Consider the following 18,604-nt stretch of genomic DNA (forward strand, 5'->3'; position numbering starts at 1 on the left):
GATTGGCCCCTGGGGAGCAGGAAGCGGACGGGACCCGGAGCCTCACCGCGGCCGGGAAGGGAGCCCCCCCCCACGCTCCGTCGGGAGGGCACCTTCTGCAGCCGTCCTGCATCCTCCCAGATGTTTTGCCTGCACAAACCTGAGCGTGACTTTGTCGCTTGGCAGCTGAAAACTAGTGTCGAGCGGTGGGTGCGGGAGGGGCTGCCCCCCCCCCCGTCTGCGGATCTCTGTCGCTCCAACCTGTGAGCCGCCCTGTCTAGCTGGGATGGGGCTTCCCGGCCTGCGCCAGGCGGCCGTGTGGCCCGTGGGGGGCAGCCGAGGCTGGGGGGCCCTGTGGGACTTAAACCGAGAGTGCCTTTGGGTCTGGACCTGCCTCTGTGCGTTCGTGGTGTTGATATAGTTGGTCCCTGATTTGTCCAGTGCTGAAATCAGATTTTGAAATTCAGACTCAAGTTCTCATTGTGTTTATGAGAAGTCACGAATTTGAAGTCCTCTCCAAATGTGAAGAAAGTGGGTCTGAGGCTGTAGAAGCTGCCTGGTTCAAAACAAATTAAAAGTTGGTCAGCTGTGGACTTTGCCTGCCAGACTGAAAATCAGGACTGGCTTGCCGCCTTGTGGATTTTCCCGTTGTCTGTTCCTGGGCATGAATCGCTGCAGAGTCTGTTCAGGAGCTGGCGTTCCCATGGAGCCTTTCACAATCCCCTGCCTTTTCTCCACCGTGGGCCAGAGCTGGCAGAGGCCTTCTGACGAAGTGGCTCTGAGCCTGCAGGCTGGCACTGGAGCGAGAGGATGTGGCGGCAGGGAGGGGTGTGGGGCGGAGGGGTGGGACGCTGTTTTCTCTGGCCAGGCCCCCGCCTGCCTGCTGGAGGCCTGCTTTTGTTCTCCCCTTAGAGAGGCTGGAGTCTGCCAGGGTGGATAGGCCTGTGGAGTGCAGCGAAACTCAGAGGCCGCAGAGGAGGCAAAGCGCCTGTCTCAGAAGCCGCCCTGCTGCCTTCCCTGTGGGGGTTTGCCCAGGGGCCTCCCCAGCCCAACAAAGGGGGCTTTCCCCCTGTCCCGTCCTGCAGGCAGGGAGCTGCCCCACAGGCACGGGATGTGATTCAGTGTGGCTGGCCCCACCTCGCTGCCGAGCGAGCGTGGGCGTCAGCCCGCTGTTCCTTGGCCCAGATGTGTCAGTGGCAGCTGGAACGGCTCCGCGGCTTTGAACATCCAACCGTGTTGCGCATTCCTCTGGTGTGCTGGGTCCCAGCCCAGAGCTGCTTCTGGGCAGCCTAGCGGAGCCGACTGGGTGGGGCTGGGGCTGGGCCTGGGGCTGGGCCTGGCCGCCCTGGAATGCATCGCCTGGGGGAAGCGCCCGCCCAGCCAGCCAGCCCTACCAGCAACCTTGGCCCCACGGTGGGTCGGTCCTCGTGCTCCCTCCTGGGTAGGGCCCATGTGGTGGGCACAGCACGCGTGGCTCCCCGGCAGAGGGAGAGGAGGAGCAGCTGGGTGAATCGCGGAGTGGGCTTGTCTTCCCCAGCGCCACTGGGAAGTTAGCCATGCCGCTGCTCCCACCAGTGCCCTTCCAGTGCAAAGCGGGAGGCCGTTGGAGGGCCGGCCGAGGATCCCCCGCTGTCCTTGTGGCTCTGGGCTGGGTGTGCCGGCTGAGTGCATGAGTCACGGGTGCGCCCAGTCCCAGTGGAACAGCTCCCACCCGTGCAAGGTCCAGTGCAAGGTCCAGGCTGCGGCCGGCCCGGCCCGGCCCGGCGGAGGAAGGCCTCGCACCTGCGGCAGCTTCGGTGGGCGGCTCAGCCAGGGCCTTCCTCGTCTGGGCAGGCCATCCGGCGTCACCACTCTGCGCTTTGGCCGCCTCTCACGTGGATGCCGCACATTGACTCCACGTGGGGCTGCCCTTGAAGTGGCTCAGGAGCCGCAGCTGGCAGGGTGCGCAGCAGCTGGATGGCTGCTAACGGGGAGCGGCAGGGGCACATCGGGCCGGTTCTGGCACGCTTGCCCTGACTGCCCGCGTGCTCCCGACCTCCGTTCCAGGCGCTGCTTGTAGCCTATACAACCCTTACACCGCTTGGGACCACAGTCCCTGTTGGAGCTCCCCCAGCTGCAACCTCTTGGAGACCATTCTCGTCTCTGGGGCTTTCCTCTGAGTGTCATGGACTCATACACAGAATAGCCGGTCTGTCGGAAGGGGCCATGAAGGCCGTCGAGTCCAACCCGATGCTGCTGCAGGACACCAAGTTGTGCCACCCAAAAGAAGCCTCAGGGTGACCCAAGGGGAAGGGCTTTTAGCCCCCCTTCTTTGGTACACTCCCCCCCCCCACTGTGACTTGTCAGGCATCGAAGATGCCATTTTTTTGGTGCCAGCTTGAGATGACCCTTCATGCCGAGACCTTTGAAGGCTTACCTGGCTACCCAGGGGATTGAGGAAGTGACCTCTGCCAGGTGTACTTACTGAGCTGTTCTTTGTCGGTTTTTAAAATCTGTTTTAGGTTTTTCAACATTACTCTGATTTTATGATTTTTGTTGTACTCTGTTAGCTTGTTTTATGTATTGTCGTAAACAGTGCAAAGAGCTTTTGTTACGGGTGGCAGAGTAGTGACATCTATAATAACAGTGAAGGAGCCCCACGAAGCGCCCGATCAGTGGCTGCAGTGCTGGGTTTGCTTCTGGACTGGCGCGGGGGGGGGGCGCTGCTGGAAGCCCCGACCCGCACTGGCGGCTGCGCCCCTATAGGGCGCTCAGGGCAGGGCAGGCCTTCCCGGTAGCCCCGCGGGGTAGGCTCGGGTGGAGGCAGCGTTGCTTCGCGAAGGCCCCTTGCGGGTCTGCGGGCCTTGCCTGGGAAGCTGGAAGTGCGGCGCCGGGCGGGCGAGAGCGGCAGGAGCGCCGCGCCCACGCCCGGGGCTGGGGCTCCCGCGGGGCCGGGGCTGGGGAGGCCCGGGCTGCCGAGGGCTCCCTTTTGCAGAACCTGGCGGGCGGCAGGGAAGTGGTTAAGCGGCCAGGAAGCGCTCCTGTGGAGGCCGGCCCCTCCCCTCCCCTCCCCCGGCCCCCCTCGGCCGCGGGGCGGGCTGGGGAGGAGGCCAAAGCCCGGCCCGGCCTGGGCAGGGCCCACTGGGGCATCCGGTGTGCGAGGGCGGCGGCGGCGGCGGCGGCAGCAGCGGCAGCAGCAGCGGGCTCGGCGGAGAGTGCGGAGTGCGGAGCGCCTGCCCGGCAGCGGCCCGGGCGCCAGCCGCGCAGCGCAGCGCCAGAGGCCGAGCGGGCCGGGCCACCGGGGCGGGTGGGCAGCCCATGTCGCGGCAGAGGCTGCGCAGCCGGGAGGGGGCCGGCGCCCCCCCCGCGGCAGCGATGGACGGGGCGAGGAGCAGCTCGGAGGAGAACCTGTACAAGGCCATTCTGCGCACCACCGAGGGCAGGAAAGGTAGGGGCCGGGGCCCTCTGAGCCCCCCAGTCGCCGCCTCCCCTTCCGGGGGGCTGCCTCGGCCCCCTTGCTGTGCAGGGGCAGGAGATGCAGGGAAGGGGCTGCAGGCGGCCGGAGCTGCAGGGTCGGTGGGGATGCGGGAGTGCTTGTGCACGCACTGAATGCGGGGTGCCGGGGGGGGGGGGGGGGGCGGCGGCAGCGGCTTCTGCCTGTCAGCCACTCATCCCAAGCCTGAGTGTGGGGCTCGTCTGGCCCCATTGCGGGAGGCCTTCTGTCCGCGCCCCCCCCCCCGTGCGACTCTGCTGAGCCTCTAGCCAAAGGGCTACGGAGGGGGCGGTGCTTGTGTGGCTGCTTGTGTGGGGGAGATGATGGGCCTGTGTTTGTGGGTGCCAGGCAGATTCGGTCGCACCCACACCTGTTGGATTTCTGCCTGTTACCGTGATAACTCCTTGGGCTGCCGGTTCCGGCATGCGGGGCTGAGATGCGCTGTGCTCAGGCCCAAGGCGGGGGAGGGGCGCAGGGAGGGTCGGGCACCTGCGGGGGAGGGGGCGCCGGCGCCAGACGGTGGGCGTGCCCTGCACATTCCTGGGCCGGGCGGGGCGCGTGCTCCCGATCGGGCGGCGGGCGGGCGGGCAGGCAGGCGCTCTGGGAGACTCCCGGCCTGCGGCAGCCCCAGCCGCGCTTCCGAAGAGGCTCCCTGGAGGGGCTGCGGGGCCCCTCTCCGCAGGCGAGGGGGCCGAGATGCCAGAGCCAGGCGCCCGTGGGCCCGCAGGCTGGTGCCGCTCGCAGAGGCCGGGGCTGCCGCAGCCGGGCAGCCTCGTGCGGACGGAGCTGCCAAGCCACAGCCCGGCTGCCTGTCGGAGCCCCACAGGCCTGGCCAGGATGGCCGCGCTGCAGCTGGAGCAGGGGGCAGGGCTGCCCGCCCTGGGCGCCCCAGATGGGCTGCTGCCCGGGGAGCATGGGCGCAGGAGCCGGGCCTGGTGGTGCCCGGGCCTGCCCCTCTGCTCCGGCTCCTCGGGTCAGGGCCGAGGCCTCCTCAGCCCACCTTGCCCCAGGTGTCTGGTGCTTGCCAGGAGTATCCTCGCCTCACCCCTTGTGCTGAAATCGGAGGGTGGGGTGCACGTGGCGGGCCCCTGGTGCATGGCCGGCTCCAGGCGCTGCCGTAAAACCATAAACTGCTTCCTGGTGGACTCTGCCCAGCCCCTCCCAGCCGGCTGCCATGTGGGGCAGGGGTGGGGCATCCAGCGGGTGATGGGCAGGGGAGGCTCTCTGGCCCTCCGTGTGCCCCACAAATGGCTCAGTGCCGAAGCTGCTGGGTGGGGCTAGGCGTGTCAGCCTTCTGGAGGTGGCCTGCTCCAGAGAGCCCTGCAGGCCACGGGCCGCATGGCAGAGCCACTGTCCTGGCCCGTGGGCAGCCCAGAGCTGCCCGTGGCACCTTGGCGGGTCTCGCAGCCACAGGGCTCGGCTGGCCCGCACGGGCCTCACCCGCAGCCCTGGGCCCCAGCTTCCGGGGGGCCTGCCCCAGCCTGCCTGTGGCAGCAGCCCGTGGGCTCCCGTGGGAGTCTGTGCAGGGGCCTTGCCCCCGGCCGGCCATGGCCGCTCTCGGGGCCAGCCTCCCTCCTGCAGAGCCGGGGATGAGGAGAGCTGGCCGAGAATCAGGAGGCCGGAGGCAGTTCTGTTCTTGCGGGAGAGCAGGGGAAATGGCGTTGGCCAACCGTCGGTCTGTCGCCGTGGCGTGGCTGGGCCTTGCCTGCCTTGGGCGTGGCCGGGCGGCGCGAGCGTGTGCAGAGGCAGGCGGCTGGGGCACCGTGCAGGGCGCCTCGCCTTCGGAGCGCGTGCCTCCCCCCGGGGTTCCCCTGCCTCGTCACGGAAAGTTCTGCGGAGGCCGGCTGGTGCCAGGCGTCCCTGTGGGTGCTGCGGTGGTGCAAGAGGCTGGCGTGGGGGGCTGAGTCACGCAGGCGCTTGCTTGCTTCCTTCCTTCCTCTCCCCGCCAATGAAGCGCACCAGGCTTCCCGGGAGGCCAGCCGGCCGCCCTGCTGCTGCTGCTGCGGCGCGAGGGCCTGAGAAGGGCCTGCGGCTGGATCGGAGCTGGAGGGGCCCGCCTGGCCAGCCCTCTCTGCCCGGCACTGAGCCCCCTGCCCCCAGGTGCCGCGTGCCGAGCGGGGGCGCCCCATCCTGCCCCGCGACCGCTGCTCACAGTCTCCTTTGTTTTTTTGCAGATGAGCGGGATCGGGTCCAGAAGAAGACCTTCACCAAATGGGTCAACAAGCACCTCATCAAGGTGAGCACAGCCGCACTGCCCCTGTGAGTGGCCGGCCGGCTTGGGGGGCTCTTGGGGGCGAAGGCCGGGCTGGCTGCCCTCCTGGCTCAGATCCACTGAGCGCCCCACTGCTCTCCCTGCGCTGGAGGAGCCCCTGTTGCAGCGGGGCCCTGGGCAAGAGTGCCCCCGAGCGAGGCTTGGTAGAGGGGTGATCCCTCTCCGCGGTGCTGCGGTGCCCGGGAGAACGGCCCCGCCAGCCCTCCCCCATGTCACCCCCACCACGGGCAAGGTCTTCCTGGCTCCCCACCAGCCGCGTTGCCGGAGCACCCTTGGCCTGCCTGGCGTCTAGCCTCCCTGCGTGGCTGATGGGAGACCCCGTGGATCGTGTGCTTCGGGGGCTTGGGCTGTGTGGGCATTGCGTGTGTGGGGGGGGGAGCCTGCAGGAGTGGGGAGAGGAGAGGCTCCCTGGACCCTGGGGGTCTGGAGACCTGGCTTGTGAGTGGCGGGCACCTCTGGCTGTGACTGCCACTCCACCTGCGTGCCCGGGGCCTTGGGTCCAGCGTGCCCACGCGCGGCCTCTCTCATGCCCACGGGGCGCGGGCCGGCCTCCCCGAGGCCTCTCCGTCCCCAGTGGCCACAGCCGTCTTGGGGGCAGGTGCTGGACAGCCCTGCCTGGCAGCCTCGGGCCCTTGGCCCCATCTGTGCTGGACACCCCGGACGGGGGGCATTCCTCTTCTAACCCGTCTCTGTCTCCCTCCCTTCTTCCTGCTCCTCCTCTCCTCTCCTCTCCTCTCCTCCTCCGCCTTCTCCTCTGCCCTGCTCTGCTCTGCTCTGCTCTGCTCTGTCCTGCTCTCGTGCCCGGTGGCAGCACTGGCGTGCAGAGGTACGTGCTGTGGCATCCAGGGCCCCCCTCTCTCCTCCTCTCCTCTCTTCTTCTCTCTCACCACTCTCCCTCCCGTCTTCTGCATCATATGGACATGCAAAGCACTGTCTGGAGGGGGCTGCCCCCATTCTGAGGCTCCGGCCATCCCTCTGAGCAGGTGGCTGCTTGTGGAGCGCGGAGCCCACCCAGCTCCAGGGAGCCGCAGCCCCTGGCCAGGCCCTCGGGGGCGCCCTGCAGGGCAGCATGCTGGGGCCCAAGGAGGTGGGGCCTGTAGGAGTGCAGGCATGGTGTCGGAGGAGACGGGGGGGTGGGGGGGGTCAGTGAGCCTGCACTTCCGGCTGCCCACGGGAAGCCATGATAGCACCTGCCCACCCCTGTTCCCCAGCAAGTGGTGTAAATGGGCCGACTGGCTCTGGTGCGGGAGGCGGCACAGGGCTGCTAGGACTAGGAGCCAGCGGCAGCCCCTTCGCTGCCCCCCCCCACCCCGCTGCGGACCAGGTGCGCGCAGATCGAGCCCTGGGCGTCCCTCGGCCGACGGCTGGGCGGAGCAGCCCCTCCCACCTTCCCCTTGCTGGCGCCGGGTGGGGGGCCGGGGGGCCCCCACCTGGTCCCCTCGCCCAGCCCCACGTGACTTTCGCACCCGCAGGCCCAGCGGCACGTCAGCGACCTCTACGAGGACCTGCGCGATGGACACAACCTCATCTCCCTGCTGGAAGTGCTCTCGGGAGACACCCTGGTAGGTAGCCGCCCGCGCCCGGCAGAGCCTGTGCTCTGCAGGAAGGGAAGCCTCCTCATCCAGGCCCGGGCCTGGCCCGCGACCTCCGCACCGGCCCCCGCTGCGTCCCGCTCGAGTGCTGCAGAGCCCCTGCTTGCTCCGGGCCCCCCGGGCCCACGCCCCCTGCTCCGAGGCGGGCTCCGGGCTCCCCCTCACCGCACGCCTGCCTCTCCCTGCCTGGCCCAGGCTCGCCTCCTGGGCCCAGAGTGGCCCACCTCCCTCCGCCTTGGTCCCGGTGGCCCCGGAGCAGCCCGGCTGCCGTGCCTTCCGCCTCCTGCCAGTGCCGGCCCACATGCGGCCAGGCAGAGAGGGCTGTGGCTCAGAGGCCCCGGGATCCCTTCGCACCCTCCGGCTGGTCGGGCTTCCTCCGGGATGCCTTCATGGCACGCATGCGGGAGCTGGAGTGGGCCTGGCGGCGGGCGCCGGGGAGGGCCGGGGTGGGGGCGGCTCGGCCGTGTCGCTTGGCATCCCAAGGACAGGCTTTGTGGGGGCCACGGGGCGGAGGGCCAGTGAGGGGCGGGTCCGCGTGGCCCGGGCTGGACGGCGGCTTCCCTCTGCTCTCGGGCTCTCGCCTCCTTCCACGGCTGCCCTGGCTCCACCTCCGGCCGCTCTAACACGCAACCCTTCTGCGCTGCACGGAGGTCCTCGTCCTCCTCCTCCTCCTCCTCCTCACTCTCTGTCCGACCACCCACTGCTCGCTCTGTCTCTCTCCGTCTGCTGGACTCTCTTCTGGCTCTGCCCTCTGGCCTCCGCTTCCCTCTCTGCTCGGCCCTCGCCTGCCGTACAGCCCAGGGAACGTGACGTGATCCGGAACTTGCGGCTGGTGAGTGGGTCCCCCATCCGCTTCCTGCATGGCGCTGCTGCACTCTGCCTTGGCTCTCGCCGCGGCGAGCGGTCCTCCGGCTTGCGCGGACGTGGCGTCGCGCCCCTGCCCACGCGAGCTCTGCTGCAGCCGGTCAGCCCGGCAGACGTGGGGCCCAGCACGCCCCGGGCCCCCACGGCCCCCCTCCAGCTGGGCCGCCGCTCGCCTTGGCCGCCCTCATCTCTCTTGCCCCATCCCGAGCGGCCGACCCGGAAGCATCCCGGCTGGATCAGAGCCCTCTCGCCTTCTGAGCACGCCCCACTGCAGCCGGGGAGGGCAGGGGAGGTGGGCATGGTGGTCCTCAGGCCGGGGAGGGAGGGGCCCCTGCAGGGCTCGGGCGTGAACTGAGCGCCTCTGCGCCGCTCCCCACAGCCTCGCGAGAAGGGCCGGATGCGCTTCCACAAGCTGCAGAATGTGCAGATCGCCTTGGACTACCTGAGGCACCGGCAGGTGAGGAGGGGGGAGGGGCGGGGGAGGGGAGGGGAGGGGCTGCGTGTCCCGCAGGCTCCATTGATTGTAATTTGATTTGATTTGATTTGATTTAATAAAACCACTACATGCCGCCCCCTCATGCCTTGGCATCTCAGTGCTCTGGTTGTGCATGACAGGTGAAGCTGGTCAACATCCGGAACGATGACATTGCTGATGGCAACCCCAAGCTGACGCTGGGCCTCATCTGGACCATCATCCTGCACTTCCAGGTGAGCCGTGGGGCGGGACCCGTGGCCGGGGGCAGCCCTGGCACCTCCGATGCCTCCGGGCCGGGCCAGTGGAAGGCCAAGTGGGCGCCCCGGCGTGGCCTGCGGGAGCTTCACCCCCCCGGGCAGCGCTGGGGGGTCGGGGCTGTGCGCGCGGTGGGGCATGCCAAACTCGCGAGGAGCCGCTCTCCGCCGCCGGGCCCCGGCTGGGTCTGTCCGGAACGCGGGGCCCGGTTTGGGGCCCGGCTTGCCGCACTGCCCTGAGCCAGCCGCACCCCTGGCCTCCGCGGTGTCTCCGCTCTTCTGGGGCACGAGGGCTGCCTGCAGGCCTGTCCAGCTGGAGCAGGTGGGGCTCCCACGCTGCCGGGGGCCGAGGGACTGGGGGAGCCCCCGCCCACGCAGCAGACGGTGCTCCGTTTCCCTGGGCTCGGACAGGGAGGGGGGCCCTTCTGAACCCAGAGGGGGCCGTGGGGGGCGGAAGAGGCACTGCCCACTTCTGTTGCACCCGGAAGGGACTGGCGTGCTTCTTGCTGCCCCTGGAATGGCCCCAGAGGCGCAGCAGGAGGCAGGTCAGGCGCCCCCGCGGCCTCCGAATGCGCGCCGCTCGCTTGTGGGGTTGAGGGCGGCCGGAGCTTCCCCGGCCGGGTGCGGCTGCAGCTGCTCTGCTTGCGCCCCCGGCGAGTCTCCCTCCCCCCCCCTCACCCGCCGCTGTGCTGGGCGATCGATGCAGGACAGCCCCTCAGAAAGGCCTTTCCGGCGATTGCGGCGCAGCGACTAAGCCTACTGCGTCGTGTGACTGTGTTTTTATATTGTAAACCGTTCGAAAAGCTCCTGAGCTGCAAATGGGGCATAAAACCGGCCAGACGGAATGAGGCTCTTGCCTGGGAGGTGGGGGGAGCGGCCCCGGCCCCGGCCCCCCCTGGACGCCCCGTGGGCCACGCAGCCATCGTGTCCTGTGGCCTTCGTGAGGGCACTGCCGGCTCGCCCGGGCAGCCGCGAGGGCGGGGGTCCTGAGACGGGCCTTTGCCGGGAGCGGCTGCCGGCCTCACGCGGCCCCATTTCTGCCCGGCCAGATCTCCGACATCCAGGTGAGCGGCCAGTCGGAGGACATGACGGCCAAAGAGAAGCTGCTGCTCTGGTCCCAGCGCATGGTGGAGGGCTACCAGGGCCTGCGCTGCGACAACTTTACCACCAGCTGGCGCGACGGGCGCGTCTTCAACGCCATCATCCACCGGCACAAGTAAGGAGCCGGGGACACCCGCTTGGGTCGCGGCGGCTCCGGCCGGGCAGGCCGCCAGGGGAGCTTGGACCGTGTGGTGTGGGATCGAAGCGGGGGCGATCCCGCTATGGACCCGGCACTGGCCGGGGCCCCGCAGAGGCCCGGCAACCCCTGAGACCGCTTTGCCTGGCCCCGGCCAGGGGCCCAGGGAGAAGCAGCCCCACTCTGGCTGGGGGCCCGCCCTCCACGCGAGAGGCCACTTGCTGCGAACCGCCACAGCCCGCGAAGGGGCGCCTTCCGCTGCGGAAGGCCAGGCTGCGAGGAGGCTTCTCTCCCGAAGGCCCGGGAGACCCCCGGGCATGGGGGGCCCTGCTTCCGGCAGCAGGGAAGGGAGCGGCCCCGGCCCCACCGCCGGCCCCACCGCCGGCCTGGCCACTGTCGCTTGGCCCAGGCCCGCTGCCTGCCTCCCTCCCCCCGCGGGTGTGTCGGGCCTGCCTGCGCGCGGGCGCAAGCGAGTGCCGGGCCTGCCCGCACGTGTTGGCCGCGGGGGCTGCATTCCACCTCGCCCCCGTGGGTGGCGCCGCGGCTTCCTTGCCAACCCCTGCGGGAAGGGAGCGGGGTGGGGCAGCAGGGGGCGGCCCCAACGCAGCGGGGCTGAACGAGCGGAGCGGGAGCCAGCCTGCCCCCGCCCCGCCCAGCCTCCCCCCACGTGGCCCGGGGCAGGGGGAGCAGCCATGGCGCCCTCCCGCTGTGCCACTCGCTCCGGAGCGCGGGGAGCAGCAGGCCGGCGTCCCGGGAGCTCCGACCTCGCCGGGGCCGGCATGAGTGGGCGTCCGCGGGGCCGGCGCCCGGCCAGGCGCCGCGGCCCGGAGCGTCCGGGCCGGGCCCGGGGAGCATCGGAGGAGAGGGTTGTGATGCTGTGCAAGGACGTCCCCGGCTGGGGGGGCCCCGGGGAGCGGCGGGCCAACGGGCAGGATGGCTGGCAGCCCACGGACGGCCGGGACCTCCACGGGGCGCTGTACTCGGTGCACTCCACGCTGCGCCTCCGCGAAACGTAGGCTCGCCCCCCTGCTTGCGGCTCCCCTGCCCGCTCGGCTCCCCTCCCCACGTCGCAGGGGAAAGGCATGCTGTGCGGGGGGGGGGGGGGGGAGGGTTCTTCCGTGCTTCATCTCCTGGCTGCAGCCCATGGGCACGTCCCCCGCGAGGCTTGGTCAGTGCAGCCGCCGAGGGCACCGCCGCCCTCGGCAGCCGCCTCACCCGAAGCCGCCAGGGCCCCTCAGGCGGCCTGGGCCCCCACTGTGTGGGGAGGGCTCAGCCTGGCGCCCTCCCCAGCCCTTGGCCCCCGGGCTTCGCCCCCGAGGGAGGCAGGGCTGTGGGTCTGTCCCAGGGAGGGGCCCGGCGCAGGCACCTGCTGTCGGCAGCTCCGCAACGGGGAAAAGGGGATGTGCTGCGCAGGCCCGTCTGGCCGTTCTGTGGGTGAAGCAGAGTCCTGGGTCCCCCCTACTTCCAGGCACGCGGGTGGGGGGGCTTTTCCAGCCTTCTTGGAGGCACTGCTGGGTGCTCAGCTGGAGACCGCCGGCATGTGGGGCAGGGCTCTTCCATGTGGGGGAGGCCACATCAGACAGCGGGGGGGAGGGTCTGAGGAACGGGTGCTTGCTGGGGGTCCCCAAGAGCGCCTCTGCCCCCCCAAGCCTTGCTGGGCTTCCTGACGCTGCTCCCCCCTCACATCTCCCCGGAGCCCCGCAGGAACCGGCCCGGGAGTGGCTTGGCGCCATCGCCAGCAGCCCACCTGGCCGGCTGCCGGGGGACTTTCTGGGAGGGTGACGTCTGGCGGCACTGCTGCGCCGGTGGAGCCAGCCGCCTCGCTGGCCCGTGCTCGCCCGGGGGAGATCCAGCAGCAGGGCTGGTCCCGATCCGCCCCAGCTGCAGCCCCGTCCTCTCGGGGCAGGTGGGGCCAGCCGCTCGGCTCTCCGCTCCGTCACCGCCTTGCCCTCTTCCCCGCGGCTGCTTCCCAGCCCCCTGCTGGTGGGGCGGGAGAGGAGCTAGCCCGCGTGGGGGTGGAACACCTCCCCCCAGTGCAGGACTTCGTGCTTGGGGGCAGGGAGGTGGCGCGGTGGAGCCGGAAGCCTCGTCCTCATTTTGTGGAGGATCAGGACCGTGCCCCTTCGCGCTTCGCTTCTACTGTCTACACGGTGAGCAGAGCACGGGGCGGCCAGGGAAGATGTCACCCGGCCTTCTGCCCCAGTGCCTCGGGGTCTCCGGCAGACCGTTTTCTCGGTCATGAGGGCTAGCACCACGCCGCTTGTACTCATGCAAGTGAAGGCTCCTCTTTGGAAGCTGAAGGCGGCGGCGGCTCCAGTCTCGGTGGCCAATGGGCCCTGAGCGGGCGCCGAGGCAGCCTTCCCGCCGCAGCTGCTGGGAGCTGCCTCCGTCGAGGGCCCCTGCGTGTGCCGAGGGGTGCAGGGATTCGGGGGGGGCCGTCGCCTCGTGCCCGGGCGATGCTGACGGTGTCCAGGGTCTCTGGCCACCCGTGTGCCGCCAGCTGCGGGCCGTGGGGGGAGGGGGGCCTGAGGCGGCCAGGCTGAGGCCAGGGAGCCCCGGCAAGGCCCCACGGGGCCGCCCCCGCCCCTTCCCAGGTGGTCCCTGGGCAGGGCAGGGCAGGGCAGGGCAGGGCAGGGCAGGGCGCCTGAGGGACCTTTCGCCCCCCGCGGGGCCTCTCCCGCCCCCCGCCGCTGACCCTGCCTTTCCCGCCCAGGCCGATGCTGATCGACATGAGCAAGGTGTACCGCCAGAGCAACGTGGAGAACCTGGAGCAGGCCTTCTCCGTGGCCGAGCACGAGCTGGGCGTGACGCGGCTGCTGGACCCGGAAGGTACCTGTGGCCCGCTGCGAGGCCCCTGCGGGGGGCCGGGGGGCCACGGCCGTGGCTGACGGCCGCTTCCGCTCTCTCCGCAGACGTGGACGTGCCCCAGCCGGACGAGAAGTCCATCATCACCTACGTCTCCTCCCTCTACGACGTGATGCCGCGGGTGCCCGACGTGCAGGACGGCGTCAGGGCCAACGTGAGCGCGTGGCGGGGGCTCGGGCGGGGCAGGGGGGCGGCATCCCTGGGCGGGGGCCCGGCGGCTGTGGGGGTGCTCACCGGCCCTTGTCCGTCCCCCGCAGGAGCTGCAGCTGCGCTGGCAGGAGTACTATGAGGTGGTGACGCTGCTGCTGCAGTGGGTGCAGCATCACACGGTGGTCTTTGAGGAGCGGCGCTTCCCCGCCAGCTACGAGGAGATCGAGGTGAGACTCCTGCGGCCCGCCCCCCACCCCGACCAAAGGCCCTCTCCCGCCCCTCGGAAGCAAAAGCGGGGCTGGAGCCGGGCTGCCTCCCCCAGAGCACCGGCTCCGGCTCGCGTCCCCACGCTCCGTTCTGGCACTCCCTGCCTGGCTGCTGGCGCCGGATGAAAGGGCTCCTCCTCCTCCCCCCCCATCAAGGCGGGGCGGGATGGCCCCCCCCCCCCCAGCAGCGCTTCCAGCAGCCTTGGAGCCGGCCTGCCCAGGCAGGGTGCCCGGGAGGGGCCGGAGGCTGGGATGTGCCGGCTGCCCTGGCAGGCCTCCAGCGAGCCCAGGAAGCATCTCCTGCTTGGCCGGGAGCCTGTCGGGGGGGGGGGGGGAGGCTGGGAGGGCTCTGTTTCGGGCCCCCTCCATCCGGCACCCCACGGCGCTGGCTGCCCCCGCACCCCAAGGGCTGTGCCTGAGGCAAGGGTGGGCGGGTGCCTGCCCGCTCCACCCGCCCTGAGCCGCCTCCCCTGCCCCCCCACAGCCTGACCGGCCCCTCTCTTCCCCAGATCCTGTGGCATCAGTTCCTGAAGTTCAAGGAGACGGAGCTGCCCGCCAAGGAGGCCGACAAGCACCGCTCCAAGGCCATCTTCCAGTCCCTGGAGGTGGGCTTGCCCTGGGCACGGGGCAGCGGGCACCGGTGGCGGTGGAGCCCGCTGGCATCTGCCCGAGCTCGGGGGGTCCGTCCAGTCGCGCTGGCCTCTCGGGGAGGCCTCTGGGCTTGCCGGGGGCGGCTTGGGAGGCCCATGGGGAGAGCATCCTCCCGCGGCTGCGGAGGACGTCCAGGCGGGGACCGCTGCACGGGGGCCGCCTCTGGCCTCTGGCCGGGCCCCGCGGTGGCCTGCACTGACCGTGCGCCTTCTCCCTCCTCGCCCCGCTCCGGCTGGCTGACCACAGGCAGCGGTGCAGTCTGGGCAGCTGAAGGTGCCGCCGGGCTACCACCCGCTGGACGTGGAGAAGGAGTGGGGCAAGCTGCACGTGGCCATTTTGGAGCGCGAGAAGCTTCTGCGCTCGGAGTTCGAGAGGTGAGCCCCTGGGGCCGGGGCCGGGGCCGGGCGGTGGGCAGGAGCCCCTGCGTGGCGGGGCCCTTGGCAGCACAGCCTTCTGCCAGGCCCCCCGTCCCGGACGGTGCCCGGCCTGGCGCAGCCGCCGCGCAGGTCCTGCTCTCCTGGGGAGGGAGTGCCGTCGCCCAGCAGGTCCCTCCCTCCCGGCCCGCCGGCCAGCGGTTGGCCCGGCCCCGGCCCCGGCCCCGGCCCCGGCCCCGGCCCCGGCCCAGCCCAGCCCTAATGGGAAACACACGGGCGGTGACTCACTGCTCCCCGCCTGCTGGCCGGGCTCACCAGGAAACGGTGCAGCCCAGACCGCAGAGCGAGGCCGGGCGGCCCCGGAGCAGCTGCAGAGCTTCTGCTCTCCCTGCGGCCCTGGAGGGCGGGCGGGCTGGCCGGCTGCACAGCGCCCCCGTCTGCCGCAGGAGGCACCGGCACGAGCCCGAGCCCGAGCAGGGCGAGGGCATGGGACGCGCTCTGAGCCCCGGCCCCCCGATCCTCTAGGCTGGAGCGGCTGCAGCGCATCGTCAGCAAGCTCCAGATGGAGTCGGGCGTCTGCGAGGAGCAGCTGAACCAGGCCGATAGCCTGCTGCAGGCGGTGAGTGCCCGAGCCGGTGGGGGGAGGCCGCCACGTGGGCCGCTGTGCGGGCCGGACCCGCCTCACACTCCCCTGCCTCTCTCCAGGACATCCGGCTGATGAACGCCGGCAAGGCCCCGCAGAGGCAGGCCGAGATCGAGCAGGACCTGGACAAGGCCGACACCATGATCCGCTCGCTCTTCAACGACGTGCAAGCCCTCAAGGACGGGCGCCACCTGCAGGGCGAGCAGATGTACCGCAGGTGGGCCGGCCGGGCTGCTGCAGCCGCTGCTGCCTCCTCCTCGTGCTCAGCCGCTCCTGCCGTGCTTGGCACAGTCCCGCAGCGCCCCCCTCGCTGGGTGGCGGCCGGCAGTACTGCAGGCGGCTCTGGCCCCGAAGCCGCCCCTCTCGCACCCGCCCCCCCTCACCCCGCGCCCCCCTCTCTGCCGCAGGGTGTACCGCCTGCACGAGCGCCTTGTGGCCCTGCGCACGGAGTTCAACCTGCGCCTGAAGTCGGGGCCGGCCCCCAGCACCCAGGCCCCGCGGCCCCGGCCGGAGCTGGACGACACCACCCTGCGCTACCTGCAGGAGCTGCTGGCCTGGGTGGAGGAGAACCAGCGGCGCGTGGCGGCGGCCGAGTGGGGCATCGACCTGCCCTCCGTGGAGTCGCAGCTGGGCAGCCACCGCGGGCTGCACCAGTCCATCGAGGAGTTCCGCCCCAAGGTGGAGGCCGCCCGTGCCGACGAGGTGAGCCCCCCGCCCCTCCGCGGGCAGCGTGGGGAGGCCCCCCGCCCGGCAGCCCCGGGCCCCTCTGCGGGGGCGAGCGGCAGGCGACACGGCTCAGGCCCGGCTCCCGTCCTCGCCCGCTGCAGGCCCAGCTCTCCCCCGTCATGCGCAGCGCCTGCCAGGACTGCCTGAACAAGCTGGAGCTGCAGTACGCCAAGCTGCTGGTAAGGAGCGCGGGGGGCGGCTGGAGCCCCCGCCTCGAATGGGCGCAGCCCGCCCGTGGCCCTGGCGCTCGGGGGGGTGGGCAGTGGCCGCCGGAGGCCCTGCAAGTGGGGCCGCCTGGCCCGGCCCCTCTTCCGCCTCTGCTCCGCCGGAGCGTGGGGTCCGGGAGCAGCCCGGCCTTGGAAGGGCCGCTGGAGGCGGTGGGCTGGGCGCGGGGCCAGCAAGGCAGCCCCGTGCCTGAGGAAGCGGCCACGGTCGAGGCCCGGCTGGTCACCGGTGCGTGCCGTTGCAGAACGCCTCCAAGGGCCGGCTCCGGCAGCTCGAGAGCCTGCAGGCGTTCGTGGCCGCAGCCACCAGGGAGCTGCTGTGGCTGAGCGAGAAGGAAGAGGAGGAGGCCGGCTATGACTGGAGCGAGCGCAACAGCAACATGGCCGCCAAGAAGGAGAGCTACTCGGTAAGGGCTCCCGGGCCGGGCGGGCGGGCGGGGGGTGGCTGGCAGCCCCCCGCTGACGCGCTCCTCGCCTCCTTCCTCTTCCTCAGGGCCTGATGAGGGAGCTGGAGCAACGCGAGCGGAAGATCAAGGAAATCCAGAGCACGGGCGAGCGGCTGCTGCGGGAGGAGCATCCGGCCAAGAAGACGGTGGAGGTGGGCGTGCCGCTCCGGGCGGGCTGTGCAGCCTCGTGATCCGAGCGTGACGGCGTCACGAGGCCTGTCCGATGGCCGTGTCCCGTGAGCCCGCTCGCGGCCGAGGTGGGCTGGGCCTGGGCCCACTGCCCGGCCCCACCTCTCCCCGGCTGAGCCCCGCTCTTCCCCGCAGGCCTTCCTGGCGGCGCTGCAGACCCAGTGGAGCTGGATGCTGCAGCTGTGTTGCTGCATCGAGGCCCACCTGCAGGAGAACACGGCCTACTTCCAGGTACCCCCCGGGGGCGGGCCCTGGGCCAGCGGGAGGAATTGCGGCTGGCCCACCTTGGCCGGGTGCTCTTCCCATGGGCCAGCATCTAGGCCGGCTATTGTGTGGGGAGAAGGAGCCCCCCACCCCAAGAAGCTGGCAGGCCAGTGCAGCCGCCTCTCTCTCCCCACCCAGTTCTTCTCTGACGTGAAGCAAGCCGAGGAGTTCCTGCACAAGACCCAGGACACCATGAGGAAGAAGTTTGCCTGCGACCGGTCCATCACTGCGACGCGCCTGGAGGACCTGCTGAAGGACTCCCTCGTGAGTGGGCAAGCCCCCCCCGGCCCCGGGCCCGGCCCAGCCCAGCCCGCTTCCCTCACCCTCTTCTCTGCCCCCTCCAGGACGAGAAGGAGCACCTCGTCGAGTACCAGAGCCACCTGGCGGGGCTCGCCAAGCGTGCCAAGACCATCGTCCAGCTGAAGCCCCGCGGCACGGGCACCCACGTCAGGGGCCGGCTGCCTCTCCAGGCGGTCTGCGACTACAAGCAGCTGGAGGTGAGGGGCGTGGCGCGGAGGGCCCTCCCCGCGGGGCGCAGGGGCGGCTGTGCCGCACGGCTCCTCTGAGGCTGCCTCTCCTCCGCCCCGTCCAGATAACGGTGCACAAGGGGGACACCTGTACCCTCCTCAGCAATGCCGAGCCCTCCAAGTGGAAGGTGCTGAATGCCGCCGGCAGTGAGGCCGTGGTGCCGTCCATCTGCTTCCTGGTGCCCCCGCCCAACAAGGACGCCCTGGAGGCAGTCAGCAGGTCAGCACAGCGCCCTCTGCTCGCTCGCTCGCTCGCTCTGGGGCCACGTTCAGATGCCCTGAGCCAGACTCGGGCCACCCCGGGCCCCTGGCGTGCGTGCAGGCATTGGCGGGTGTCAGGACAGCGCTGCGAGCGAGGGCCCCCGGCCCGGCTCTCCCCGCGGGCCCCTCCCCTCCAGCCCTCGGGCTTCCCTGAAGCTGGGCTTCTCCGCAGGTTGGAGGCCACCCACCAGGGCTTGCTGGCCAGCCAGCGCCAGCTGCACATCGACATGGCGAGCCTGCTGTCCTGGCAGTACCTGCAGCGCGACATCCAGCAGATCCAGCTGTGGTCCCTCCTCACGGTGAGCCTCCGGCCCCCCCCATCCTGCAAGCGAGCGACTTGCGCGGGCCACCCTGCCCCCCCACGGCGGCCAGAGAGCCTGAAGGGCTCGAGGAATAGGCCATGCTGCTCGTCCGGGGCAGCCAGAGGGGACAGGGTGCCGTGGGAAGCGCCCCGGTGGTCCGTGGCACTTCCGGGTGGGGCTTCTGTCGCATTGGTGGGGAGTCTGGAAAGCACCTGGTTCCGTCGGGCTCCTTCCTTTCCAGCAAAGGCCCTTGAAGGGAGGGAAATGGGAAAAGCTGCACATGGCCATGGGATGGGGGGGTGCCAGGAACTCGCCCTCCTTCTGACCCCCACCGGAAACTCCCCGCTTTCCCACGTGTTCCCTAGGTGCCACTGGGCCGTGCTCTCAACTCTATTCCAACTCGGCCTTGAGGGCTAGAGACTTGCTTTGTTTGGAAAGCAAAGTTGAGTGTTTTGGCGAGCCAGAGCACAGAAAGGGCACCGCGCGGCAGTTCAGGCTTCGTATGGCTGTGGGACTTTGAGTGCCCTCAAGAACGCCGCACGGAGCGTGCTCCTGTCTGCTGCACCAAGGG

General features: G+C 70.9%; 1 protein-coding gene across 10 annotated transcripts in view; it reads left to right on the forward strand.

The window, feature by feature from the left end:
* Positions 1–18,604, forward strand: part of PLEC (plectin) — a 79,470-nt gene that overhangs the window by 40,616 nt on the left and 20,250 nt on the right. For 5 of the 10 annotated variants that reach the window (XM_044453289.1, XM_044453292.1, XM_044453286.1 and 2 more), the window contains exons 2-23: positions 5,626–5,687; positions 7,196–7,285; positions 8,112–8,147; positions 8,559–8,636; positions 8,795–8,887; positions 9,958–10,124; positions 12,859–12,974; positions 13,058–13,164; positions 13,268–13,387; positions 13,936–14,031; positions 14,324–14,451; positions 14,977–15,070; positions 15,157–15,311; positions 15,502–15,796; positions 15,922–15,999; positions 16,290–16,451; positions 16,538–16,642; positions 16,815–16,910; positions 17,082–17,207; positions 17,288–17,440; positions 17,536–17,690; positions 17,904–18,030. In XM_044453289.1, the coding sequence (XP_044309224.1) occupies positions 5,626–5,687; positions 7,196–7,285; positions 8,112–8,147; positions 8,559–8,636; positions 8,795–8,887; positions 9,958–10,124; positions 12,859–12,974; positions 13,058–13,164; positions 13,268–13,387; positions 13,936–14,031; positions 14,324–14,451; positions 14,977–15,070; positions 15,157–15,311; positions 15,502–15,796; positions 15,922–15,999; positions 16,290–16,451; positions 16,538–16,642; positions 16,815–16,910; positions 17,082–17,207; positions 17,288–17,440; positions 17,536–17,690; positions 17,904–18,030 (2,639 nt within the window). Of the gene's footprint in view, positions 1–3,278; positions 3,407–5,625; positions 5,688–7,195; positions 7,286–8,111; positions 8,148–8,558; positions 8,637–8,794; positions 8,888–9,957; positions 10,125–12,858; positions 12,975–13,057; positions 13,165–13,267; positions 13,388–13,935; positions 14,032–14,323; positions 14,452–14,976; positions 15,071–15,156; positions 15,312–15,501; positions 15,797–15,921; positions 16,000–16,289; positions 16,452–16,537; positions 16,643–16,814; positions 16,911–17,081; positions 17,208–17,287; positions 17,441–17,535; positions 17,691–17,903; positions 18,031–18,604 lie in introns of those variants that run through there. The other 5 variants (XM_044453290.1, XM_044453287.1, XM_044453293.1 and 2 more) reach the window with 3 other exon arrangements.

The sequence above is a fragment of the Varanus komodoensis genome, unplaced genomic scaffold, assembly GCF_004798865.1.
Source record: "Varanus komodoensis strain SLA01 unplaced genomic scaffold, ASM479886v1 scaffold78, whole genome shotgun sequence".
Classification (NCBI taxonomy): domain Eukaryota; kingdom Metazoa; phylum Chordata; class Lepidosauria; order Squamata; family Varanidae; genus Varanus; species Varanus komodoensis.